Below are 27,326 nucleotides of genomic sequence, written 5' to 3'. Positions count from 1 at the left end.
GATGATTTACAAAATGTTGGTTTGCTTGCGGTCAGTCCAGGGTGAAGCCGATTTCTTTGCTGCTTTAGTTGCTGAACACTCTGTCAAAAAAAGACTAAAACAGCGAGTCTTGAAAGAAGAGAAGGATAAAGAGGGGGGGGGGGGGGTAGGAAGGACTTGAAAGGTGGGGATAGAAGAAAACCAGCACCACCTCCTTTCCGTCCACTTGGTCTGGGTGAGTCCAGTGGAGGCCTCTATGGGAGAGAGCAGCGGGAGAGGCAGAGTCAGATTCTTGAAGCCAGGTTTCAGCGATTGCAAGGAGGTTAAGAGATTGGGAGACAAAAAGATCATGGGCAGAGGTGAGCATGTTACAGACAGGGAAGGCATCCCAGAGGGCACATAATAAGGGGGGTTCGGAAGCCGGGGGGGGGGGATCAGGATAAACCTGAGTGGATTGCAGCTATTGCCAGAGCAAGGAGGGGGCTGGATGTGGGGTGGCAGTGAGATACCAGAGAACCAGGATTAGGGGAGATCTTCTCAGAGATCAGAAGAAGAAAGAGGGTGAAGAAAGTACGATGGGATGTATATGATTGCATGGACCTCCCTGTCCTGGTGTTTGGGTCAGCATGGGGGTTCAGTGTTTACAAGAGGTGATGAGTACGGTAGTAGGGAGAGGGTAGAAAAATGCCCTGACTGTGATTTGCCCCACATGCTGATCTAAATTCATAGGGAGATGGGGCGGGGAAGGATTAGTCGATTGATCAATTAGGAAGTGGTCCGTTTATTGGTCCCTTACATTGGTGGTCAATGGGAGAAGGATTTCCATATAGGAGTAGTCAGTGGGAGAAGGAAAATTATTGTTACTGAGAGACAGAAATTGTTCATTGCTCAAGGAACCCCTGGAGACCTTTGGAGGAACCCTGGCTGAGAAAGGCTGGACTAGGCAGTGATATATTTCTCTCCCCCTTGGTGGAAGTGGAGATGACCCCATCTATAAGGATATACAGTACATACACACACAGCACAAGGCCGTGTACACACTACGAGACGTTTCTCTGGGGCTGCAGTAACTCTGACCTCCACAAGGTGGTGAACTCACTTCTACCATAGAGACAGCAAGTCTCTATGGAAGACAGGAAGTGATGTCAGAACAGACAGGAAGTGATGTCAGAACAGACAGGAAGTGATGTCAGAACAGATAGGAAGTGATGTCAGGTACAAACAGGAAGTTCCATGTGCCACGGAGTAGCGAGGAGACATCGCTAGAAGTGGCAGCAGAGGAGGTAATAAGATCTTACTTTCTATTTACACCCAGTAACCCCCCCCCCGTCATGTCCATCCTCTTCCTCCATAGTCACTGTGACGTCTTTTATCTCCAGCAGATGATGATAAACACACTATATTGCCAAAAGTATTGGGACGCCTGCCTTTACACGCACATGAACTTTAATGACATCCCAGTCTTAGTCCGGAGGGTTCCATATTGAGTTGGTCCACCTTTTACAGCTACAAGAGCTTCAACTCTTCTGGGAAGGCCGTCCACAAGGTTTAGGAGGGTGTCTATGGGAATCTTTGACTATTCTTCCAGAAGAACATTTGTGAGGTCAGGCACCGATGTTGGACTTGAAGGCCTGGCTCGCAGTCTCCGCTCTAATTCATCCCAAAAGTGTTCTATCGGGTTGAGGTCAGGACCATTCAAGTTCCTCCACCACAAACTCGCTCCTCCATGTCTTTATGGACCTTGGTTTGTGCACTGGGGTGCAGTCATGTTGGAACAGGAAAGGGGCCGTCCCCCAAACTGTTCCCACAATGCTGGGAGGACGAAATTGTCCAAAATGTCTTGGTATGCTGACGCCTTTTACGAGTTCCCTTCACTGGAACTAAGGGGCCAAACCCAACCCCTAAAAAACAACCCCCCCACACCATAATCCCCCCTCCACCAAATAGTTTGGACCAGTGCACAAAGCAAGGTCCATAAAGACATGGACGAGCAAGTTTGGGGGTGGAGGAACTTGACTGGGTCCTGACCTCAACCCGATAGAACACTTTTGGGATGAATTCGAGTGGAGACTGTGAGCCAGACCTTCATATCCAACATCAGTGCCTGACCTCACAAATGCTCTTCTGGAAGAATGGTCAAACATTCCCATAGACACCCTCCTAAACCTTGTGGACAGCCTTCCTAGAAGAGGTGAAGCTGTTATAGCTGCAAAGGGCCAACTCAATATTGAATCCTACGGACTAAGACTGGGATGCCATTAAAGTTCATGTGTGTGTAAAGGCAGGCGTCCCAATACTTTTTGTAATATAGTATGGAAACCTAGATTAACCTCTTCAGGGTCAGAACATTCCCCGCTTAAGGGAGCAGGAACATTCTCTTCATTTTGGAGATGTTTCCTACCAATCACCTTCTCACCTCATGAATCTATGTTAACAGATTATACTATAATATGGGATGGGGGTTTTATTGAGAGGGGGATTTATAATACGTATGTTTGATTTTAAAATCTTTATGGAGGAAGAAACGATTATTCCCGATGTCTGTGAAGGTCCCACACAAGGGATGTGTCTGGATGGTGACTGTATCATTGTGTGTGTCAGGTTCCTATAAGGTGTCAGGATGTCACTGTCTATTTCTCCATGGAGGAGTGGGAGTATTTAGAAGGACACAAGGATCTCTACAAGGACGTCATGATGGACAATCAGCCGCCCCTCACATCACCGGGTAAGAGGAGACTTTATTGTAAAGGAGAGAGCAGTACGGAGGCTCCACCTAGATCCCCCATCATCTGATAAACACATAGAAACAATGTATTCAGTCAGTGTGTGTGTTTCCTACAGATGGATCCAGTAATGGGAACCCACCAGAGAGATGTCCCCGTCCTCTGTATTCCCGGGATTCCACACAGGAAGGTCACACCATCCCCCACCATCATCAGGTAGATGAGGAACAATCACTGATAGTATCATTAGGATCTGTACATTATCTGCATTGTTACCATTGATGTCATTTTTATTATATATTCAGAGTGGAAACCTGAGAGATCCTAAAGTTGAGGTGAAAGAAGAGATAAAAGAGGAGGATGATGAGGATGGGGTGATGGAGGAAATACACAAAGATCTGTACCAGGACACCATGGAGGAGTCATCCAGATACAGGAACCCACCAGAGAGATGTCCCCGTCCTCTGTATTCCCGGGATTCCACACAGGAAGGTCACACCATCCCCCACCATCATCAGGTAGATGAGGAACAATTATTGGAAGTTATGATTCATATACAGGATGTTTGTTACAATGAATGTTTTATTATATATTCAGAGTGGAAACCTCGGGGATGATAATATTAATGTTAAAGAAGAGTATAAAGAGGAGGATGAGGAGTATGGCGTGATGGAGGAGCTTTCAGAAGGACACAAGGATATGATGGAGCCACCAAATACCAGGAACCCACCAGAGAGATGTCCCCGTCCTCTGTATTCCCGGGATTCCACACAGGAAGATCACACCATCCCCCACTGTTATAAGGTTGGTGGGACGGAGCTTCTAGAACATGAACTGGTGGAGATGATGTGTGAATCTTCTATTTTACAGATGATATTTTCTCTCATTTTCTTGGTTTAGAGTGGAGATCCAATGGATATAGAATTTGAGGTGAAATCAGAAGAAGAAGAGAGGTATGTGAGGGATGATCAGCAGTCTATGGAGGAGGATGGAATAACGGGGACATTTATAGAGGAGGACACTCCTACAGAGATCAGCACAGGTGGGTCATTAACACTAAATCCATTCCTCCACCCATACTGCTCACTGATTGGTCCAGAGTAGGGCGGGGGCTGGGTGATATCAGCCTGTAATCCCCTGGTCACTTTCCTGAGCTGTGTTCCCCGTCCTGTATTCCTGGATTTCTCTCCGATAATCTTCCTTCTCTGTGCTGGCCAGAAAATGTTGACTTTTGGTATAGGCACTGCTCAGCATAGGCCCCTGGGGGATGTGTTTTAAATCTTGGCAAAAGGGGGACCTACCCAATTTTAGGTGGGTGGTTATGATTTCATGGCCAGTTGGTGTATTGCATGGTACATACTCCTGACCCCTGCACTGTATACTCCATGCTGTACATTACATACCCCTGACACTCGTCCTATAATCCCCTCATCACTGTCACTCCTATAAAAGACAGTTCTCGTTGTTTCCTCACTCTCTGACTAAGGTCCATGAATAAAGAAATGATCTGGTAGGAGATCAGAGGACCCATTTACTAGTTACCTTGAGGGGGGAATTGTAAGATCCTCAGAGACAAAGCTGCCTGATGTGGGCGGAGTCCTGGTTTAGGGGAACCAATCTGCTCGTGTCTAGTAATAATAAGCCAAATGGTCCGGGGCTGAAGTGATTAAACAATTCTACTTATAATTTGTCCTAAGTCACAACCTTTTTATTTTTACCTTATAACAGAATTATCATTAGGTCAGTAGATACTAAAATTGTAATCGTATCTGTGACCTGGAATATAATATGTATAATTTGAATGACTTATAACCACATGTATTTTAAACACAATACTGACTGCACCATTTGAAGTGAACTTTGGACAAACTCAGTGGATATTTAGAGATGGATTAGGTATCTACACAGCTCCTAAAATCTAACACAATGGGTTTTGCTGGACGAGGGTGATTTCTACGTGATAACAGTCTGTATAACCCTTTTGTCTAAGGCTGTCTGTCGCTTTTCTTTACCCACCAAAGATAGGTAAATATCTTCTTTGTTTTGTGAAATGGGACATTATTGTTCAGGCAAATCTGTTTCAACACCAGGTTTGTATAATCTAAAAATGGTTGATCCATTGAAATCATATGTTTTCCAAGTTTTCAATGGATCCGCCATTTTTTTTGTCACTCCTATAGAAGACAGTTCTCGTTGTTTCCTCCCTCTCTGACTAAGGTTCATGAATAAAGAAATGATCTGGTAGGAGATCAAAGGACCCATTTACTAGTTACCTTGAGGGGGGAATTGTAAGATCCTCAGAGACAAAGCTGCCTGATGTGGGCGGAGTCCTGGTTTAGGGGAACCAATCTGCTCGTGTCTAGTAATAATAAGCCAAATGGTCCGGGGCTGAAGTGGTTAAACAATTCTACTTATAATTTGTCCTAAGTCACAACCTTTATATTTTTACCTTATTACAGAATTATCATTAGGTCAGTAGATACTAAAATTGTAATCGTATCTGTGACCTGGAATATAATATGTATAATTTGAATGACTTTTGAATGATCCTCAGAGACAAAGCTGCCTGATGTGGGCGGAGTCCTGGTTTAGGGGAACCAATCAGCTCATGTCTAGTAATAATCTTTGTATTTCTATTTTAGTAGATGGACGGGAGATGAGGAAAACCTCAGAGGATTGTCTCACTTTGTCTCCAGACTGTAAAGTAGAAGATGAGGACATCACACAGTATAGTCCAGGAGAAAACCCGACTACCTCAAATGTCCATCCGGCACCACACAGTGTAGATGGACCATCGTATTCCTCTTATCCCGAGGAACCTCAGACTGTGCGGGACGGTGCCGGACCATCGTATTCCTCTTATCCTGAGGAACCTCAGACTGTGCGGGACGGTGCCGGACCATCGTATTCCTCTTATCCCGAGGAACCTCAGACTGTGCGGGACGGTGCCGGACCATCGTATTCCTCTTATCCCGAGGAACCTCAGACTGTGCGGGACGGTGCCGGACCATCGTATTCCTTTTATCCCGAGGAACCTCAGACTGTGAGGGAAAGTGCTGCTCTTCCAACACATAAGAGGTTTGCCTGTCCTGAGTGTGGGAAGTCTTTCCATTTTCAATCCAAACTTAATGTGCATATAAGATCTCACACAGGTGAGAAACCGTATTCCTGTGCTGAGTGCGGGAAATGTTTTTTAGTAAAGTCCCATCTTTCCCGACATCACCGAACTCACATGAGGGAAAAGCCATATTTCTGTTCTGAGTGCGGGACATTTTTTTCACAGATTGATAATTTTACTGCACATCAAAGATCTCATATGGGGAATAGTCCAGGAGAAAACCCGACTACCTCAAATGTCCATCCGGCACCACACAGTGTAGATGGACCATCGTATTCCTCTTATCCCGAGGAACCTCAGACTGTGCGGGACGGTGCCGGACCATCGTATTCCTCTTATCCCGAGGAACCTCAGACTGTGCGGGACGGTGCCGGACCATCGTATTCCTCTTATCCTGAGGAACCTCAGACTGTGCGGGACGGTGCCGGACCATCGTATTCCTCTTATCCTGAGGAACCTCAGACTGTGCGGGACGGTGCCGGACCATCGTATTCCTCTTATCCTGAGGAACCTCAGACTGTGCGGGACGGTGCCGGACCATCGTATTCCTCTTATCCTGAGGAACCTCAGACTGTGCGGGACGGTGCCGGACCATCGTATTCCTCTTATCCTGAGGAACCTCAGACTGTGCGGGACGGTGGCGTCCTTCCAACAGATAAGAAGTTTTCCTGCATTGAGTGCGGAAAACGTTTCGGTTTCAAATCCCATCTTAATGTGCATAAAAGATCTCACACAGGTGAGAAACCGTATTGCTGTCCCGAGTGTGGGAAATGTTTTATAGTAAAGTCCCATCTTTCCCGACATCTGCAATGTCACACAGGGGATAGGCCTTTTTTATGTTCCGAGTGCGGGAAACGTTTTTTTAAGAGGGATAATCTTACAGCACATCTGAGGTCTCACACAGGGGAGAAGCCGTATTCCTGCCCTGAGTGCGGGAAACATTTCAAAGCGAGGCGCAATGTTAGAGAGCATAAAAGAACTCACACAGGTGAGAAGCCATATTCCTGCCCCGAGTGCGGGAAATGCTTTTCAGTTAAGTCACATCTTTGCCGACATCAGAAATTGCACACGGGGAAGAATCTGTATCCCTGCCCTGAGTGCGGGAAATGTTTTTCACAGAAGTCCAGTCTTTGCAGACATCTGAAATCTCACACGGGGGAGAATCCGTATAGCTGCCCTGAGTGCGGGAAAGGTTTTGTAGAGAAATCATATCTTACCCGACATCAGAGGTATCACACGGGGGAGAAGCCTCATTCCTGCGCCGAGTGCGGAAAATGCTTTTTCAAAAAGGCAGAACTTCTCAAACATCAGAGATCCCACACGGGGGAGAAGCCGTATCCCTGTCCTGAGTGCGGGAAGCGTTTTTCACAGCAGTCCAGTCTTCACAGACATCTGAGATCCCACACTGGGGAGAAGCCGTATTTCTGTCCTGATTGCGGGAAGTGTTATTCAGATAAGTCCCATCTTCAAAGACATCAGAAATTGCACACGAGGGAGAAGCAACTTTCTGATACGGAGTGAGGGAAGTGTTCCTTACGGAAGTCCTTGGTTTACTACTAATTTCTGAGATCATCCTCCTACACTTTTTAGTTTAGTAGACATGAGGAACATAAGATGATTATAGGTCATCCCCTATTCTTTTTTTTTTGTCCATCTCCTCTATATATACGGTATATACTGTGTGTATGTGTATGTATGTGTATATATATAAATGACAATCTAGATCACCTTACTTGACTGTAGAAATCCCATGTACACTCACTTGATGGAACTCCTAAGCTGATTCCTTTTGTCGTTGTACTGCATCAAAAAACCTTCAATAAAGCTTGTATAAAAAAAAAAAAAAAAAAAAAAGATGAAGCTGCATTGTTCTTATTAGTGTCATCATCCCGCGTTCTGTCCATTTCCACACCAACATCTCCTCCACCATCCCGCTGTATTTGTTGTCTCACCATGTTTCCAATGGTGGAGATCCAGAGGTTGACCGGATTCTTCTTCTCCGTGTCACCAGACCTCTTCATCCTTAATTATTGGGGTGCTGGGCCTTTCTATGACTACTCAGGACCCCCAAATTTATCTAAAGGATTGTGAGGAATTCTAGTTGTCTCACCATGTTTCCAATGGTGGAGATCCAGAGGTTGACCGGAGTCTTCTTCTCCATGTCACCAGATCACCTCTTCCTCTACTATTGGAATGTTGGACCTTTCTATAACTACTCAGGACCCCCCAACTTTATCTATAGGATTGTGAGGAATTCTAGTTGTCTCACCATGTTTCCAATGGTGGAGATCCAGAGGTTGACCAGAGTCTTCTTCTCCATGTCACCAGACCACCTCTTCTTCAATTATTGGGGTTCTGGGCCTTTCTATGACAATTAAGAACCACCAACTTTATCTATAGATTTGTGAGGATTTCTAGTTGTCTCACAATGTTTTTATCCAATGGTGGAGATCCAGAGATTGACCGGAGTCTTCTTCTCCATGTCACCAGACCACCTGTTCCTCCTACTATTGGGGTACTGGGCCTTTCTATAACTACTCAGGACCCCCAACTTTATCTATAGGATTGTGAGGATTTCTAGTTGTCTCACCATGTTTCCAATGATGGAGATCCAGAGGTTGACCGGATTCTTCTTCTCCATGGCACCAGATCACCTCTTCCTCTATTATTGGGGTGCTGGACCTTTCTATGACCACTCAGGACCCCCAAATTTATCTATAGGATTGTGAGGAATTCTAGTTACCTTACGATGTTTCCAATGGTGGAGATCCAGAGGTTGACCGGATTCTTCTTCTCCATGTCACCCAACCACCTCTTCCTCAATTATTGGGGTGCTGGGCCTTTCTATGACAATTAAGGACCCCCAACTTTATCTATAGGATTGTGAGGATTTCTAGTTGTGCCACGATGTTTCCAATGGTGGAGATCCAGAGGTTGACCGGAATCTTCTTCTCCATGTCACCAGATCACCTCTTTCTCTACTATTGGAATGTTGGACCTTTCTATGACCACTCAGGACCCCCAACTTTATCTATAGGATTGTGAGGATCTCTAGTTGTCTCACCATGTTTCCAATGGTGGAGATCCAGAGGTTGACCGGATTCTTCTTCTCCATGTCACCAGACCACCTCTTCTTCAATTATTGGGGTTCTGGGCCTTTCTATGACAATTAAGAACCACCAACTTTATCTATAGATTTGTGAGGATTTCTAGTTGTCTCACAATGTTTTTTTCCAATAGTGGAGATCCAGAGATTGACCGGAGTCTTCTTCTCCATGTCACCAGACCACCTGTTCCTCTACTATTGGGGTACTGGGCCTTTCTATAACTACTCAGGACCCCCAACTTTATCTATAGGATTGTGAGGATTTCTAGTTGTCTCACGATGTTTCCAATGATGGAGATCCAGAGATTGACAGGATTCTTCTTTTCCATGTCACCAGACCACTTCCTCCTCTACTATTGGAATGCTGGACCTTTCTATGACCACTCAGGACCCCCAAGCTCTTCTATAGTATTGTAAGTATTTCTAGTTGTCTCACCATGTTTCCAATGGTGGAGATCCAGAGGTTGACCGGAGTCTTCTTCTCCATGTCACCAGACCACTTCTTCCTCTATTATTGGGGTACTGGGCCTTTCTATGACTACTCAGGACCCACCAACCTCTTCTATAGGATTGTGAGGATTTCTAGTTGTCTCACCATGTTTCCAATGGTGGGGATCCAGAGGTTGACCGGATTCTTCTCCATGTCAGCAGACCACTTCATCCTCTACTATTGGAATGTTGGACCTTTCTATGACTACTCAGGACACCCAACTTTATCTATAGGATTGTAAGTATTTCTAGTTGTCTCACCATGTTTCCAATGATGGAGATCCAGAGATTGACCAGGTTCTTCTTCTCCATGTCACCAGACCACCTCTTCCTCTACTATTGGGGTGCTGGGCCTTTCTATGACTACTCAGGACCCCCAACTTTATCTATAGGATTGTGAGGATTTCTAGTTGTCTCACCATGTTTCCAATGATGGATAAATATACAGTACATTTATATTTTTGGTTGTAACATGACAAAATGTGGAAAATTTCAAGGGGTGTGAATACTTTTTCAAAGCACTGTATAGTAGGAGCAGCATCAACCTTCACTCTGTAACCAAGTCCTAGTCTGGCAATGCCTAGAATGATACGAATTAGTCTCTGACCAATCTCACGGTTTGGATGGACTTTCTCCTTTTCACCATGTCCAGGTGACCATGAATTAGAGTTCCGATATCTCCCCTGTGTTCTGCAGACAGATATACATTTCCCGATGTCTTATGTTGTACAGATCCCTCATGTTCCCCGATACGAGCTCGTACATTGGACTTATTCAACTTTTCCAACCAGGAGGGAATGGACTAGGCAAGAGTTGGCATGTTGAGGACATATTACTGACACCGGGTATGGTTCAGAAGTGGGCATGCTCACTCCACCCCCCCCCCCCCACACTCTTTCCTACCCAGCCAGGCTTCATGTTCAAATGAGGATCTGGTATGGATTTTAGGGGTACCTCATATATGTAGCAGGTACCTCTCCAGGCTGATGAAATCCATGAGCGGGCAAGCTGCCTACTAGCAGTTGCTTTGGCTTTATCATACCCCCTTCCTCTCTTCTGACACACACACACAGAGATAAACAGAACTGCTTGCTTTGTAGCCTCCCTATTGGAAGAGACCGAGAGCCAATCATCAGGCAGCAGCAGCAAAGCACTGTGGAATATGAAGTCCCGGCACAAAGCAGCCTGACTGACTGGTGAGGGGGAGCAGGACTGCAAATCCCAGGCAGCACTACAGAGAGCAAGAGGATTGTGGGGGTGTCTATAAAAGACACAGGGCAGACTAGGCCGAGGAGCCTAGTTTCTGGACCCCGTCAGGAGAGCAACCCCTCTGTTGCTGTATGCAAGGGGGATTGCGGCCTACCGAGGGACACACAGCCTGTAGCTCTAGCCCAGAGGAACAGAACCTGCAGGCTTCCAGAAGGACGCTCTGTAGCCGTGCAGAACGTCATGGAAAAGGCTGTTTTAACAGCTCAGAGACTGAACGCCATCGTGACACACCTGCAGCCAGGAGAGTTGGTTGATCGCTCTGTGGAGGACCCCTGATTGTGTATAGGATTGGTGAGAGGGCTTTGCCCAGGAACCTTATTGCCTTCCATAAGATACCACACTTGAACACTGTGCACAGACACCTATTATCTGGCTCACATAGAGGAGTGCTATATCACAGCACCAGCTACTTTACATTCCTCCTCATCACCCTGTTATATTGAGGGACCCTTGCCCACAGAGCTCCTACATGCCGGTGAAGAGAACAAACGCAAAGCTTTGCTCATAGAACATTACTCTTATTGTTCTTAAAGGGGACACGCCACGGGTGCTTAAATGACTTAATTGTGTGTATTGGAGGTATTATAGGCCGGCCTGGGTTTCCTCTTTAGCCATAGCATTCTACATATATCAGTAGCTTGTTTGTGTACCTTGTTATTAGGGATGAGCCAAACACCCCCCCCCCCCCCAGTTCGGTTTAAGGCAGAAAATGCGAACAGACTAAAAATTTGTGCGAACCCCGCTAAAGTCTATGGGACTCGAATGTGAAAAATCAAAAGTGTGAATTTTAAAGGCTTATATGCAAGTTATTGTCCTAAAAAGTGTTTGGGGACCCGGCTCCTGCCCCAGGCTACATGTATCAATGCAAAAAAAAGTTTAAAAAACTTCAGTTTTTTGGGGGCTGTGATATTAATAATGCCTAAAGTGAAACAATAAAAGTGAAATATTCCTTTAAATCTCGTACCTGGGGGGTGTCTCTAGTATGCCTGTAAAGTGGCGCATTTTTCCAGTGATTAGAACAGTCCGAGAGCTTAATAAAATTTATAAAGGAAAAAAAGTCATTTAAAACTGCTTACGGCTGTAATGTTGCCCCCCCCCCCAGCCCATTACCAGGCCCTTTGGGTCCAGTATGGATATTAAGGTGAACCCAGCACCCAAATTAAAAAAAACAAAAGGCGTGGGGCCCCCAGGCCCTATATACTCTGAACAGCAGTATACAGGTGTTCCCCGGGTTACAAACAAAGTAGGTTTATTGTTAAGTTGAATCTGTTTGTAATTTGGAACTGGCACATTTTGTAAGTGTAATTCCTGCCAAAAAAAATCTATTTTAAAGCTTTTTGGAAAACATAGGGAAGGGTTATCACCCCTGTAACATTTGTTTTGCTGTCTGTTCAGAAGATTTCACCTCACTTTCTGTCCCAATGACAATTGGATTTTTGAAAATGTTGGGTTGTTGTAGAAACAAGGATTGGTGATAAAGCATCAGTGGGGAGACACCTTTTTCCCCATATTAACTCTTACAGGAGAGAATTGCCCTTCCTAGGGGTAGATTTCCTCTCACTTCCTGTTGTCTCCCTCCATTTCTAAGTAGGAGTCGTTTTTAATTTTGATCTTTGAAAATAGAGGACCGCCTGTATATACTATACAGCCTGCCTTATACACTCTGCGGAAAATTGGGCCTTAGGTGTTGGTGGTACCAGAACACTGTAAGCCCTCACAGTTACTTTTGGTGGGTGCTGGAACGGGCCCTGCTGCAAAATATTATATCAAGAATTGTAATTACATGCCCCTAAATAAATAAATATTGGGCCTTAGGTGGTGGTGGCACAACACTGTAAAGCCTCACAGATACTCTTGTTGAGTGCAGGAACGGGCCCTGCTGTGAAATATTAGAGCAAATATTGTAATTACATGCCCCTGTTAAACATGGGCAGAAAAATTGGCCCTTAGGCACTGGTTGTGGTGCCCTGAAACAAAAATGTTCTTAGAAGCTATCAACATGAACATTGAGGAGAAATAGGATAGACACTCAGTATAACAGGATAGTCACTCAGCATAGGCAGTCTTCAAGGAATCTCACATTCAAAGAAAAATGAATCGGTTACATAAGCATCAGGTACTTGGTAGCTGGTGATCTAAGACTGATTCATTTTTATGAAGGTGAGCCGATCAACTGAGTCTGTGGACAGACGCACTCTGTGATCAGTTACAAAGCCTCCAGCAACACTGAATGTGCATTCAGAAAGAATGCTGGATATCAGACAGGCCAGTAGCTCAATTGCATATTGTGCAAGCTCTGGCCAGTAATCCATCCTAAAGACCAAGTAACCCAGTGGATTTTCAGTTGGAAAGGTCTCCAAGTCTGCCCCTAGATAGTCCTGCACCATGTAAATCAGATGCTGGCGATGGTTGCAAACCTTTCTGCAAGGCCTCCCGAAGATGTCTCATCCTCTGCGAAGGCTGGATAAGTTCCGCAACCTTACCATTGTAACGTGGATCAAGAAGGGTTGACAGGCAGTAATGATCCCTCTCCTTGATACCACGAATCTGAGGGTCCTTTCACAGGCTTTGTAGGATCAGGGAGGCCATGCAGTGAGGGTTTGCTGATGCATTCGATCCTGAGTCCTCTTGGTCACTAAGGATGACATGATTCACAGCCACCTCCTCCCAGCCACATAAGTGCATGGGTTTCTGGGGACTGAAAACAATCCCTTGAAGACTGATGCTGAGTGCAATCCACCTCTTCCTGTGTGCTTGGCGAGCCACGCAGGAATGCTGTCAGGACAAAGGGGGACTTGAAAGGTAAGAAAGTCCTCCTCTTCCTCCCTCTGTTCTGCCTTAAGTGCCATGTTCATTATTCTATGCAGTGTGTGCTCCAACAGGAAGACAAGAGGGACAGTATCACTAATGCATGCAAAGTCACTGCTCACCATCCTCGTGGCCTCCTCAAATGGTGACAGGACAGTGCATGCATCCTTGATCAGTAGCCACTGCCATGGCGAAAAAAAGCCAAGCTCCCCTGACCCTGTCCTGGTGCCATACTCACACAGGAACTCATTGATGGCCCTCTGCTGCATGTGCAGCCGCTGCAGCATTGCCAACGTTGAGTTCCACCTGGTGTGCATGTCACAAATGAGGCGGTTCTTGAGCAGGTTGCATTGAAGGTCAGCCAGCTGAGCACTGGCATTATATGACCGGCGGAAATGCACACAGACTTTCCCGGTCTGCCTCAGGACATCCTGCAAGCCCGGGTACCTGCACAAGAACCGCTGCACCACCAAATTAGGGATGTGAGCCAAACAGGCAACATGGTTCAAGTGCCCCTGTCGGAGGGCGAAGAGGAGGTTGGTGTCATTGTCACAAACCACCATTCCTGCCTGAAGTTGGTGTGGCATCAACCACCTCTTAGTCTGCCCCTGCAGAGCTGACAGAATCTCTGCCCCAGTGTGGCTCCTGTCCCTTATAGCAGACCAACTCAAGCACCGCAGGGCATCTTTTTGCCTGAGTGCTTGCGTAGCCCCTTGAACGCCTACGGAGCACCGCGGGTTCAGGGGAGAAATCTGCAGAGGAAGAGGCCATAGAGGAAGAAGTAGAGGAGGTGGTGGAGCAGAGAGGTGTGGCAGAATCGCCACTACCAGCATTTTGGAGGTGTGGTGGCAGAACAAGCTCCAACATTACTGCACCCTGTCCTGCATCCTTCCCAGCTGCCAGTAGACTTACCCAGTGCGCAGTGGAAGAAAGGTAATGTCCCTGTCCATGCCTGCTGGACCATGAGTCAACGGTAATATGCCCCATACTGCTGACCACCGAGGCCAAGACATTGCCTTCCACATACCGGTAGAGAGCCGTAATGGCCTTCCATGAAAAGAAATGCCGTTTGGGAACCTGCCACTGAGGTACAGCACATTCCACAAATTCAGGAAAGGGGGGCAGATTCTACCAGCTGAAAAGGCAGCAGTTGGAGCGCTAGCAATTTAGCCAAGCTAGCATTCAGCCGCTGAGCATGTGGATGGCTGGGACCGAATTTCTTTTGACGGTTTAGCAACTGGGGTAGGGAAATTTAAAAAACAAAGCACAAACACAATATGAGAACGTATGAGATGCAAACTGAACACTATAGGCAATCACAAACACTTCCCGAATTTACAGAAATTCGTACGAAACTAATCACACGTGTCTACCAGGTACCCTCCCGGGAAATGCAGATAGGACAGGAAACATGACACATCCACTTCCACGTGTCGCTTCTAATGTCTAGTGAATGTTTGTTACAATAAAATTCATAAAAAAAAAAAAGTTGGAGCAGAGGCCACATGTTTCCTGCCAACAGTGGAGCTCCAGCTACAGCCATTCATTGATTGTTACATCTCAGGTACAGACAGGAAGTGATGTCAGGCGCAGACAGGAAGTGATGTCAGGCGCAGACAGGAAGTGATGTCAGGCACAGGCAGGAAGTAATATAAGGCACAGACAGGAATTTCCGGGTGAGAGGTGAGTCGGTAGGAAGTAGCGAGGACACATCGCTGGAATCGGCAGTAGAGGAGGTAATAAGATCTTATTTTCTATTTACACCCAGTAACCCCCCCGTCATGTTCCGTCCTCTTCCTCCATAGTCACTGTGACGTCTTTTATCTCCAGCAGATGATGATACTCACATATATAGTGTGGGAACCTAGATTACCCCCTTCATTCTCCCAGTTACAGGGCCTGAACATTCTCTTCATATTGGAGATGTGTCGCTGCTCCATCAATTTCATATTTTCAATTTATTCTAACGAATAATACGGGGTGGGGGTTTTATTTAGGGGGGGGGGGGGGTGTTTTCAAAATCTATGTTTGATTTTATAAGCTTTATGGTGGAGAATGTACTGTAACTATCCCTGATGTCTGTGAAGGTTCAACACAAGGGATGTGTCTGGATGGTGACTGTATCATTGTGTGTGTCAGGTTCCTATAAGACTGACCGGACTTGTAGGAACACCAGCCGCCACTGGATTGGGGGCCTTGCAGCCGGAGTTCTGGCAATTATCCTGATTAGCCGGCAACTCCGACCAAAAGGCAGCAAGTTCCCCTTCCTGGACATCATGATGACCCTCCATTGACCTCACAGCACTGCCTCAGAGCAAACAAGTCACAGGAAGGATCGTATTTATCATTCCTTGTCTGCAGATCTAATACTAATCAAATCCAGTTCAGAAACCAGAGAAAAGGGAATTTCTGATCCGGCATAAGACTCTCGGAAATGCAGAAAACACTAAACAGTCCAAACTAAATGTGTTCCCATGGAGGCAGTAGTTCCAAAATCTAAAAGAACCCTCCTATTATTGTGTGACCAATACCACCCAAATAATTCTTACTTTCATTTCCCCAAGTTATCCGTCTACAAGGAGACCTGTATAGATCAAATGACGCCACCAATGAGGATGGAGGAGGACCGGAGTCACATGACTGAGAAGATACTAAACCTCACCCTGGAGATCATCTACCTGCTGACCGGAGAGGTGAGGAGGATTCTGGGAGGTCACATGACATCACTCTTATCTCTATTAATAAAACACAGACCTGACCGGAGAGGTGAGGAGGATTCTGGGAGGTCACATGACATCACTCTTATCTCTATTATATAAAACACAGACCTGACCGGAGAGGTGAGGAGGATTCTGGGAGGTCACATGACATCACTCTTATCTCTATTAATAAAACACAGACCTGACCGGAGAGGTGAGGAGGATTCTGGGAGGTCACATGACATCACTCTTATCTCTATTAATAAAACACAGACCTGACTGGAGAGGTGAGGAGGATTCTGGGATCTAACATGATATTCCTATTGGTTCCTCAATACAGAGATTTCCTCTTGTGAAGTCAGGTGATCATATGACCATCACAGTGCCTCCATGTGACTCCCTAAAACCTGAGAGACACAACATGGAGAAGATTCTAGAAGTCACCAAGAAGATGATGGAGCTGCTGACAGGAGAGGTGAGGAGGATTCTGGGAATTCTGGGACATTATCCAGTAACAGACAAGGGATGTGTCTGGATGGTGACTGTATCATTGTGTGTGTCAGGTTCCTATAAGGTGTCAGGATGTCACTGTCTATTTCTCCATGGAGGAGTGGGAGTATTTAGAAGGACACAAGGATCTCTACAAGGACGTCATGATGGACAATCAGCCGCCCCTCACATCACCGGGTAAGAGGAGACTTTATTGTAAAGGAGAGAGCAGTACGGAGGCTCCACCTAGATCCCCCATCATCTGATAAACACATAGAAACAATGTATTCAGTCAGTGTGTGTGTTTCCTACAGATGGATCCAGTAATGGGAACCCACCAGAGAGATGTCCCCGTCCTCTGTATTCCCGGGATTCCACACAGGAAGATCACACCATCCCCCACCATCATCAGGTAGATGAGGAACAATCACTGATAGTATCATTAGGATCTGTACATTATCTGCATTGTTACCATTGATGTCATTTTTATTATATATTCAGAGTGGAAACCTGAGAGATGCTAAAGTTGAGATTAAAGAAGAGATAAAAGAGGAGGATGATGAGGATGGGGTGATGGAGGAAATACACAAATATCTGTACCAGGACACCATGGAGGAGTCATCCAGATACAGGAACCCACCAGAGAGATGTCCCCGTCCTCTGTATTCCCGGGATTCCACACAGGAAGGTCACACCATCCCCCACTGTTATAAGGTTGGTGGGATGGAGCCTCTAGAATAGGGAGTAGTGGAGATAGTGTTTGGATTTCTTATGTGATGTCACAAGCTAAAGCTTATATTTTACAGATGATATTTTCTCCAATTTTTTGGGTTTAGGGTGAAGATCTGATAGATATAAAAGTTGAGGTTAAATCGGAAGAAGAAGAAGAGAGGTATGTGAGGGATGATCAGCAGTCTATGGAGGAGGATGGAATAACGGGGACATTTATAGAGGAGGACACTCCTACAGAGATCAGCACAGGTGGGTCATTAACACTAAATCCATTCCTCCACCCATACTGCTCACTGATTGGTCCAGAGTAGGGCGGGGGCTGGGTGATATCAGCCTGTAATCCCCTGGTCACTTCCCTGAGCTGTGTTCCCCGTCCTGTATTCCTGGATTTCTCTCCGATAATCTTCCTTCTCTGTGCTGCCGACACAATTTATGGATCTAGACTGGTGGGGCTCAGCCCCGCTGTTATTCATGACTAAATCATGGACTAAATAAGGAAGTGCGGGACTTCTTGTGTTGGGAAGATGGCAATGAGTGATAGAGGGGGAGGGGACACTCGTCCTATAATCCCCTCATCACTGTCACTCCTATAGAAGACAGTTCTCGTTGTTTCCCCCGGCTGTGGCGGAACCGTCCAGCACCCAACCGTACAGCTTCCTCCTGTCTGGACCCAGGAACCAGGTATTAGAGCTGAGCACCCAAGAATCTAGCCCACACTGGGTTAGGTGCTCTGGAACTCACTTTATTGTAAAATCACACAGAATATATAGACCACTGGATCAGGTGAGCCTCATTACAATGTCGTATAAAAAGGAAACTATACAGGAATATAATTAACATAAGCAAGGAACAAGCAGCATAAACAGTATGCCAATCCACCTCTAACAACTAATAGCTGACAGCGATCTAATTTACAAGATCGAATTAATAATTAGCCACTTGAACCAGCCTCAGTGACCAGACCGTCCGGCACGCAGCCCACAACCCTGGATACAAAGTATATTACACGATATCATACACATAAACACTAAACATCTCACAATGGTCCCATAACAAGGTAAAGTGGTCACAATATTGATCTCATCTCTGAGCGATGATCAGACAGATGGAAACAATGGGTGACTCATTTACAACTGGCAATTCACACGCAGGAGGCACACTATGGGAGAGACACAAACGTGTGTAATCTTTCCACTATCAGAAGACACACAATGTAACAGTCTGATACAGTGGAATTCATTTATCTTTATAGATTTCTTGGGGGGGGGGGGGGGATATTATTGATGAATATTTCCATCCCCAAGTGAAGCCTCTCAAGTCTGCAGAAGGGCCACCATATTTCCTCTGACCATTAACCTGTACAAGATTCGTGTTATACCTTTCCAGCCACTCCAGAAGGGAAGCTTTATTTGTCCTTAGAATCCAGAGAATCCAAGCCTCGCTCTCCGCGTTCCTCACGCTGTTGTCCATCATTATAGAACAATCTGCTCTCTATAAAGCCAAGGCCCATAGTCTGTAGGCCAGGGGCCACCCTGCAGTCCCCTCCAAAAGCCCCTGTCCTGGTTGGGTCTGTCACACTCCCTCTCTGACTAAGGTCCATGAATAAAGAAATGATCTGGTAGGAGATCAGAGGACCCATTTACTAGTTACCTTGAGGGGGGAATTGTAAGATCCTCAGAGACAAAGCTGCCTGATGTGGGCGGAGTCCTGGTTTAGGGGAACCAATCAGCTGATGTCTAGTAATAATCTTTGTATTTCTATTTTAGTAGATGGACGGGAGATGAGGAAAACCTCAGAGGATTGTCTCACTTTGTCTCCAGACTGTAAAGTAGAAGATGAGGACATCACACAGTATAGTCCAGGAGAAAACCCGACTACCTCAAATGTCCATCCGGCACCACACAGTGTAGATGGACCATCGTATTCCTCTTATCCCGAGGAACCTCAGACTGTGCGGGACGGTGCCGGACCATCGTATTCCTCTTATCCCGAGGAACCTCAGACTGTGCGGGACGGTGCCGGACCATCGTATTCCTCTTATCCCGAGGAACCTCAGACTGTGAGGGACGGTGCCGGACCATCGTATTCCTCTTATCCCGAGGAACCTCAGACTGTGCGGGACGGTGCCGGACCATCGTATTCCTCTTATCCCGAGGAACCTCAGACTGTGCGGGACCGTGCCGGACCATCGTATTCCTCTTATCCTGAGGAACCTCAGACTGTGCGGGACGGTGCCGGACCATCGTATTCCTCTTATCCTGAGGAACCTCAGACTGTGTGGGACGGTGCCGGACCATCGTATTCCTCTTATCCCGAGGAACCTCAGACTGTGCGGGACGGTGCCGGACCATCGTATTCCTCTTATCCCGAGGAACCTCAGACTGTGCGGGACGGTGCCGGACCATCGTATTCCTCTTATCCCGAGGAACCTCAGACTGTGCGGGACGGTGCCGGACCATCGTATTCCTCTTATCCCGAGGAACCTCAGACTGTGCGGGACGGTGCCGGACCATCGTATTCCTCTTATCCCGAGGAACCTCAGACTGTGCGGGGCGGTGCCGGACCATCGTATTCCTCTTATCCCGAGGAACCTCAGACTGTGCGGGACGGTGCCGGACCATCGTATTCCTCTTATCCCGAGGAACCTCAGACTGTGCGGGGCGGTGCCATCCTTCCAACACAGAAGAGGTTTTTCTGTACTGACTGTGGGAAGTGTTTCGTTTCTAAATACAAACTCAATGTGCATAGAAGATCTCACACGGGTGAGAAGGTGTGTTCATGTCCTGAGTGCGGGAAATGTTTTTCACAGAAGCCACATCTTTACACACATCAGAGAACTCACACGGGGGAAAAACCACATTTCTGTTCTGAGTGCGGAAAATGCTTTTCACAGAAGTCTGATCTGAAAAGACACAAAATGTCTCACACGGGGGAGAAGCCGTATTCCTGTCCTGAGTGCGGGAGATGTTTTTCAAGGAAATCCGATCTCAATAAACACCAAATGACTCACACGGGGGAGAAGCTGCATTGCTGCCCTGAGTGTGGAAAATGTTTTGTAGAAAAATCAGTACTTGACTTACACCTGAGGTCTCACACGGGGGAAAAGCCATATTTCTGTTCTGAGTGTGGGGACAAATTTACGCAGCAGTCCCATCTTCTCATACATCAGAGGTCTCACACGGCTGAGAAGGCATATTCCTGTGCTGAGTGCGGGAAATGTTTTTTAGACAAGTCAACATTCCTCACACATCAAAGTTCTCACACGGGGGAAAAACCATATTCCTGTTTTGAGTGTGGGAAATGTTTTTTAAAGAAATCCACTCTCAATATTCACCAAAGGTCTCACACAGGTGAGAAGCCGTATTCCTGTCCGGAGTGCGGGAAATGTTTTTCACACAAGTCCTCTCTTAACAATCATCAGAGATTGCACACGGGGGAGAAGCCATATTCCTGTCCTGAGTGCGGGAAGAGTTTTTCAAATAAGCCCAATTTTTACAGACATCAGAGATCTCACAAGGGGGAGAAGCCGTATTCCTGTCCTGAGTGAGGGAATTGTTCCTCTTCCTGTACATCAGGGGGTCCCACCCAACCCTGGAGGTGTATTAGTGAGTGCGGGAAATGTCTTGTATATGAATGTTGCTGGACATGTGGGGAAGAAGCACCCCCTGATATACACCTCAGATATACTCCATGGCTGATCTTCATCATGGAAGAAACAGTTGATAAGGAGATCAGAGATCACCAAAGACATGGATGAAGTGTTGTACCGTGTCGGCCATTGATAGCAGGAGAAAAATAAAAATGGAGTCCTTACCTCTCATTGGCTGAGTACATTTTGTGGTGTAAATTCTTGCAAGAGGTCTGTTTTCTCAAGTCGTCTTCCAGGACGAAACGCGTTAACCCCACCACTTAAAAGTCAGTCCTCTAGGCCTTTTAAAATAAAAATGGAGTCCTTACCTCTCATTGGCTGAGTACATTTTGTGGGGGAAGATTTCACAAACACTTACAGGTCTGTTTCTATAAAACCTTTGTAGAATGAATGTGTAAAGGAAATGTGTGAGTTGTGTATAGAATTGTATTGTATTTTGTATGTATTGCACACGGCACTAATAATGTTTTCATTACATGTTTTGCATTCTTTCCAGTCCTGATTAGAATTAGCCTGCCTATGTTACGCCCCTTGTATTAGAATTAGTCTGCCTATGTTACGCCCCTTGTATTAGAATTAGCCTGCCTATGTTACGCCCCTTGTATTAGAATTAGCCTGCCTATGTTACGCCCCTTGTATTAGAATTAGCCTGCCTATGTTACGCCCCTTGTATTAGAATTAGCCTGCCTATGTTACGCCCCTTGTATTAGAATTAGCCTGCCTATGTTACGCCCCTTGTATTAGAATTAGCCTGCCTATGTTACGCCCCCTTGTTACCATAAAAGTACAATTGTAATATTAATGTGATGGCTACCTAATCATGGCGGAGTACATTTTTGTGGTGTAAACTTTTGCAAGAGGGTGGTGGCCTCCCTCGACATTGAAAAGGCCTTTGACACTGTCGAATGGCCTTTTCTCTGGGAGATCATCCGAAGGATGGGATTTCCCCTAAGTCTTCATCGAGTGGATCAAAGTCCTTTACCGTGACCCCCACCTCCGCCATAAGGCTGGGGGGGGGGGGGGGGCTGTCAAAGTCTTTTCGTTTTGTCCAGGGGTACGCGATAGGGCTGCCCTCTCTCCCTGGCTCTATTTGCCATTGCGATGGAGCCACTCGCAGAGGCCCTCGGCACCTCCCCTTGCGTTAGGGGGGGCTGCGGATTGGCTGGCTGGAGGAGAGGGTCGCCCTCTACGCGGACGACCTCCTGCTTTTTCTTAATGAAGCGGGTCCGTCACTCGAGGGAGCCCTACAGATCCTTAACTTCTTTTCCTCTGTCACGGGCCTCAGAGTCAACTGGACAAAATCTCTCTTGTTCCCCATAGACCCAGCAGCCCGAGCCAACAGCTTCTAATGTTCCTCTCCAATGGGTTGAGACCTTCAAGTACCTGGGGGTGGTGGTCTGCAGACAGGCCTCCGATTACCTACCCCTTAACCTCTCCCCAATAGTTCAGGAGACTGGGGGTGGTGGTCTCCAGACAGGCCTCCGATTACCTACCCCTTAACCTCTCCCCAATAGTTCAGGAGACTCGGCAACGACTGAAGGCATGGGAGTCATTACCACTCTCATTGCTGGGACGTATAAATGAAAATGTTACCCAAGTTCACATACCTATTTCGGCACTCCCCACGGTGGATACCCAAATCTTTTTTTTTACACGTTTACACCGCCTCCTTGCCTCTTTTCTGTGGAGATCTCAGTCCCCCAGATACAGCTGGACCACACTGATTAGACATGTGCAAATGGAAAAAATTTGTTTAGTTTCGTTTCGTTTTAATTCGTTAATTCATTAATTTCGTTTAGTTATATTCGTTAACTTCCTTAAATTCGTTTTTGGATTTCGTTTAGTTTTCTACCGAATTCGAAAAATCGGCCACATTCGAAAATATTTCAACCAAATTCGAAAATATTTCTACCGGATTCAAAATGTTTTCACCTGCATTCGAAATGGTTTCAACCGCATTCGAAATGGTTTCAACCGCATTCGAAATGAGTTCAACATGATTCGACATTATTTCAACCGCATTCGAAATGGTTACAACATGATTCGACATTATTTCAACCGCATTCGAAATGGTTACAACATGATTCGAAATTATTTCAACCGCATTCGAAATTATTTCAACATGATTTGAAATTATTTCAGCCGCATTCGAAATGGTTTCAACATGATTCGAAATTATTTCAACCGCATTCGAAATGATTTGAACATGATTAGAAATTATTTCAACCGCATTCGAAATGATTTCAACATGATTCTACATTATTTCAACCGCATTCGAAATTATTTCAACATGATTCTACATTATTTCAACCGCATTCGAAAGTATTTTGTGACCCGACTTTAGGGCCATGTATCTCGGGGTCACTTGCTGCTAGAAACTCCATATTTGGATATGTTGTAGTGCTAGTACTATTGTGTTTGTATACCAAATTTGGGGTTTCTAGCTATAAGTGACCCCGAGATATGTGGCCCCAAAATCGGGTCGCAAAATGTCATTCTCTGCTGCAGAAAAGTGCTTGACATTGTGTGACCCGAATTTGGGGCCACGTATCTCGGGATCGCTTGGTGCTAGAAACCCCAAATTTGGTATACAAACACAATAGTACTAGCACTACAACATATCCAAATATGGAGTTTCTAGCAGCAAGTGACCCCGAGATACATGGCCCTAAAGTCGGGTCACAAAATACTTTCGAATGCGGTTGAAATAATGTAGAATCATGTTGAAATAATTTCGAATGCGGTTGAAATAATGTAGAATCATGTTGAAATCATTTCGAATCATGTTCAAATCATTTCGAATGCGGTTGAAATAATTTCGAATCATGTTGAAACCATTTCGCAAACACAATAGTACTAGCACTACAACATATCCAAATTTGGAGTTTCTAGCACTAAGTGACCCCGAGATACATGGCCCTAAAGTCGGGTCACAAAATATTTTTCGAATGCGGTTGAAATAATGTCGAATCATGTTGAAATCATTTTGAATGCGGTTGAAATAGTGTCGAATCATGTTGAAATCATTTCGAATCCGGTATTGAGTCGAATTTCGGCCGAATTCGGTTGAATTCGTTAGCATTGTAATTTGGTCATTCGGATGCATCCGAATGTCCGAATAATGAAAATTTGTCCGAATTTCGAATCGGAACGAAACGAAACGCACATGTCTAACACTGATACGGCCGCTCTCTCGGGGTGGCTTGGCATGTCCGAACTTACATAAGTATTACTTAAGCCACCCAGCTAGTCACGGCGGCCGTTCAATCCGGAACACCTCCAATCCAGCTGCCCAGATTGAGACGGCGGTGCTGGGATCCCTTGAGGCCCTCAGATTTTTACTCTTTCGAAGGCCCTCGAGCCCCCTATCCACTGACGCCCTCCATGCACACCACGATACGTGCATGGGGAGCAGGTATAAAAAAAACATACAATACCCCAAACAGGCAATTTCACCCAGCGCCCCCCCCCCATGGCGAAACCCAACACTAGAGCACATCTACGAATTACCCGAGCCCCATGCCTGGACTAAAGTCAACATAAAAACAATATCACAGATTGTTTCCAACCAATCCCTGGTTCCGCTCTCCGAACGGAATTCTAACTTTAACGTGCCGCGGTCCAATTTTTTTTCGATACCATCAACTCTCCCATGCCTTCAGTAGTCAATTCTCCAGCTCCCCCCCCCCCCCCCCCCCCCTCAACCGACCCAGTCTTCACTAGAAGACCTCCTTAGATCTGATTTGCGCGAAAAAACCCACCACTCAATTGTACGCACACCTGATCATTACCTCCCTCCCAGCGTTGGAGGCGCTAAGAACTAAGTGGTCCTGTGACATCCCTGATCTTGGCAACGACGATTGGTACGACATTTGGGACTTCCCTTTTAAATCCCTGGTCTCTTTGAGAGACCGCCTGATCCAGTTCAAGACCGTCCAACCGGGCATACTTTACCCCCTACAGGTTACATAAAATGAACCCTGACTCCCCTCCCGGATGTTGGAGAAGTAGTGGGACTCCTGCAGACTTCACCCATGTCTTCTGGTCCTGCCCAGCAATTGCTGGTTACTGGAAAGAGATTCTGGCCTTCATTACGCAGGTTACCTCAGTGCCACTTCAACCGACAATGGCAATTTGCATATTAGGCCTGGTTGAGCAACTGATCCCCACAGTAGCTGGTCGCACGCTCGTGGGACTCCTGCTGTTCTATGCCCGCAAAGCAATAGCCCTCAGCTGGTGCAAACCAACCCCCCCTCCTCTCTCTCTCTGTGGAAACAACTCATCAATAATAGCCTACCTCTCTACAAAGACACTTACGCCAATAGGGGCTGTCCCAACAAGTATGACAAAATATGGTCCAAATGGCTCGCAGATCCCTACTCTGCTTCGGAGGTTGCCTGGGAGTACCTGCTCCTAACAGCTCCCACATGAGTACCAACTATGCACACCAAGTATATCCGATGTTATGCAAACGTACACAAAGGTTCACGATAGTACCCGGTGACACAGGACTCTCTGTTGATGTACAACAATGGGTATATGCCTGTTATTTATGTAAGACATAACCATACGGAGTCCCCCCGGGGATTCCAATGTTGCCATGTAAGACCAAAGTATGTTTAACTGTCTATGTTTTGTTTAAATAAATAAAAAAATATTTTAAAAAAATAAAAAAAAACTTTTGCAAGAGGTCTGTTTTCTCGAGTCGTCTTCCAGGACGAAACACGTTAACCCCACCACTTAAAAGGCGGTCCTCCAGGCCTTTTAAAATAAAAAATGGAGTCATTACCTCTCACTGGCTGAGTACATTTTGTGGTATGGAGACTTAGAGGTCTATTATTCTCTTGCAAGAGGTCTGTTTTTCTCGAGTCGTCTTCCAGGACGAAACACGTTAACCCCACCACTTAAAAGGCGGTCCTCCAAGCCTTTTAAAATAAAAAATGGAGTCTTTACCTCTCATTGGCTGAGTACATTTTGTGGTATGGAGACTTAGAGGTCTATTATTCTCTTGCAAGAGGTCTGTTTTCTCGAGTCGTCTTCCAGGACGAAACACATTAACCCCACCACTTAAAAGGCGGTCCTCCAGGCCTTTTAAAATAAAAAATGGAGTCATTACCTCTCATTGGCTGAGTACATTTTGTGGTATGGAGACTTAGGGGTCTAATATTCTCTTGCAAGAGGTCTGTTTTCTCGAGTCGTCTTCCAGGACGAAACACGTTAACCCCACCACTTAAAAGGTGGTCCTCCAGGCCTTTTAAAATAAAAAATGGAGGCGTTACCTCTCATTAGCTGAGTACATTCTGTGGTATGGAGACTTAGAGGTCTATTATGAATAAGAAAACAAATAGTTAATGGAATGCGGCACAGGTTTGCCCAGCCGTGACGAATATTGTCCATATTTTATATAACTCATTGATTTCCTATGATCATTGCCTCCATCTAGTGTCCATAATTCTGTATCACAATGTCTGTATCACAGAGTCCCCCCTGGGTCTACTGAAGGCGAGTGTCATCTCTTGAGGCAGGGGGTGAGCTAGCATGTACCCCCGGGCTGAGTCCATGGTTATAATGGGGAGTTTTGAACAAAAATTGGGTGCCAGTCACTTATGATCTTTTCAAAGCTTTAACCACTTTCGGACCGGGCCTATTTTTTTAACTTGCTGTTTACAAGTTAAAATAATTATTTTTTTTGGCTAGAAAATTACTTAGAACCCCCAAACATTATATGTTTTTTTTTCCAGACATCCTAGAAAATAAAATGGCGGTCGTTGCAATACTTTATGTCACACCTTATTTGCGCAGCGGTTTTACAAACGCAATTTTGTTTGAAAAAAATACACTTTTTTTTTAATAAAAAGAATAAGACAGCAGTAAAGTTTGCCCAATTTGGTTTTTATATTGTGAAAGATGATGTTACGCCGAGTAAATTGATACCCAACACGTCACGCTTCAAAATTTGCGCCCCGCTCGTGGAACGGAGACAAACTTTGACGCTTAAAAATCTTCATAGGCGACGTTTAATAGACTTCAGATCTTACATTTACACTTAAATGCAATAAAAAAATGTAAAAAATTTCCCTTTCAGGCCATTGGGCGGAAGTGACGTTTGATGTCACTTCCGTCATCCAATGGCATAGAGTCGAGTTGGGGGGGGCATCATTCCCTCACTTAACTTAGTGCCTCTGAGGAGAAAGGATCGGATTGTCTCTGCCGCTACCAACGGCTATCTGGTAAGCGTCTGAGACGACCGAAACGTGGCGGGAGG

General features: G+C 45.8%; 4 protein-coding genes across 4 annotated transcripts; all 4 read left to right on the top strand.

The window, feature by feature from the left end:
• The first annotated feature begins 1,187 nt into the window (after positions 1 to 1,187).
• LOC143955442 (uncharacterized) lies at positions 1,188 to 3,223 on the top strand. The gene is made up of 3 exons (XM_077465489.1): positions 1,188 to 1,262; positions 2,581 to 2,704; positions 2,821 to 3,223. Exons 1-3 carry the CDS (start codon positions 1,188 to 1,190, stop codon positions 2,982 to 2,984), a joined length of 363 nt encoding a protein of 120 aa, XP_077321615.1. The 3' UTR covers positions 2,985 to 3,223.
• A 52-nt stretch (positions 3,224 to 3,275) lies between these two features.
• On the top strand, positions 3,276 to 4,356 carry LOC143955441 (uncharacterized). The gene is made up of 2 exons (XM_077465488.1): positions 3,276 to 3,506; positions 3,603 to 4,356. Exons 1-2 carry the CDS (start codon positions 3,276 to 3,278, stop codon positions 3,804 to 3,806), a joined length of 435 nt encoding a protein of 144 aa, XP_077321614.1. The 3' UTR covers positions 3,807 to 4,356.
• A 602-nt stretch (positions 4,357 to 4,958) lies between these two features.
• LOC143955440 (uncharacterized) lies at positions 4,959 to 21,232 on the top strand. The gene is made up of 2 exons (XM_077465487.1): positions 4,959 to 7,338; positions 19,088 to 21,232. Exons 1-2 carry the CDS (start codon positions 5,272 to 5,274, stop codon positions 20,957 to 20,959), a joined length of 3,939 nt encoding a protein of 1,312 aa, XP_077321613.1. The 5' UTR covers positions 4,959 to 5,271; the 3' UTR covers positions 20,960 to 21,232.
• Positions 17,119 to 19,099, top strand: LOC143956003 (uncharacterized). The gene is made up of 2 exons (XM_077466132.1): positions 17,119 to 17,394; positions 17,517 to 19,099. Exons 1-2 carry the CDS (start codon positions 17,158 to 17,160, stop codon positions 17,721 to 17,723), a joined length of 444 nt encoding a protein of 147 aa, XP_077322258.1. The 5' UTR covers positions 17,119 to 17,157; the 3' UTR covers positions 17,724 to 19,099.
• Positions 21,233 to 27,326: the final 6,094 nt, after the last annotated feature.

This window comes from Lithobates pipiens, unplaced genomic scaffold (genome assembly GCF_037356315.1).
Source record: "Lithobates pipiens isolate NorthernLeopardFrog02 unplaced genomic scaffold, aLitPip1_a1.2 Scaffold_35, whole genome shotgun sequence".
NCBI classification, from domain to species: Eukaryota; Metazoa; Chordata; class Amphibia; order Anura; family Ranidae; genus Lithobates; species Lithobates pipiens.
This window is presented reverse-complemented; position numbering and strand designations above follow the sequence as displayed.

What these genes read in the sequence shown, in the direction of transcription:
- LOC143955442 (XM_077465489.1), top strand. Translation starts at nt 1,188, where the DNA reads ATGTCAGGTACAAACAGGAAGTTCCATGTGCCACGGAGTAGCGAGGAG. An exon ending in TAGAAGTGGCAGCAGAGGAG is followed by an intron (nt 1,263 to 2,580) that starts GTAATAAGATCT and finishes TGTGTGTGTCAG; the next exon opens with GTTCCTATAAGGTGTCAGGA. An exon ending in GCCGCCCCTCACATCACCGG is followed by an intron (nt 2,705 to 2,820) that starts GTAAGAGGAGAC and finishes TGTTTCCTACAG; the next exon opens with ATGGATCCAGTAATGGGAAC.
- LOC143955441 (XM_077465488.1), top strand. Translation starts at nt 3,276, where the DNA reads ATGAATGTTTTATTATATATTCAGAGTGGAAACCTCGGGGATGATAAT. An exon ending in CCATCCCCCACTGTTATAAG is followed by an intron (nt 3,507 to 3,602) that starts GTTGGTGGGACG and finishes TTCTTGGTTTAG; the next exon opens with AGTGGAGATCCAATGGATAT.
- LOC143955440 (XM_077465487.1), top strand. Translation starts at nt 5,272, where the DNA reads ATGTGGGCGGAGTCCTGGTTTAGGGGAACCAATCAGCTCATGTCTAGT. An exon ending in AGCAACTTTCTGATACGGAG is followed by an intron (nt 7,339 to 19,087) that starts TGAGGGAAGTGT and finishes TTGTAAGATCCT; the next exon opens with CAGAGACAAAGCTGCCTGAT.
- LOC143956003 (XM_077466132.1), top strand. Translation starts at nt 17,158, where the DNA reads ATGTCATTTTTATTATATATTCAGAGTGGAAACCTGAGAGATGCTAAA. An exon ending in CCATCCCCCACTGTTATAAG is followed by an intron (nt 17,395 to 17,516) that starts GTTGGTGGGATG and finishes TTTTGGGTTTAG; the next exon opens with GGTGAAGATCTGATAGATAT.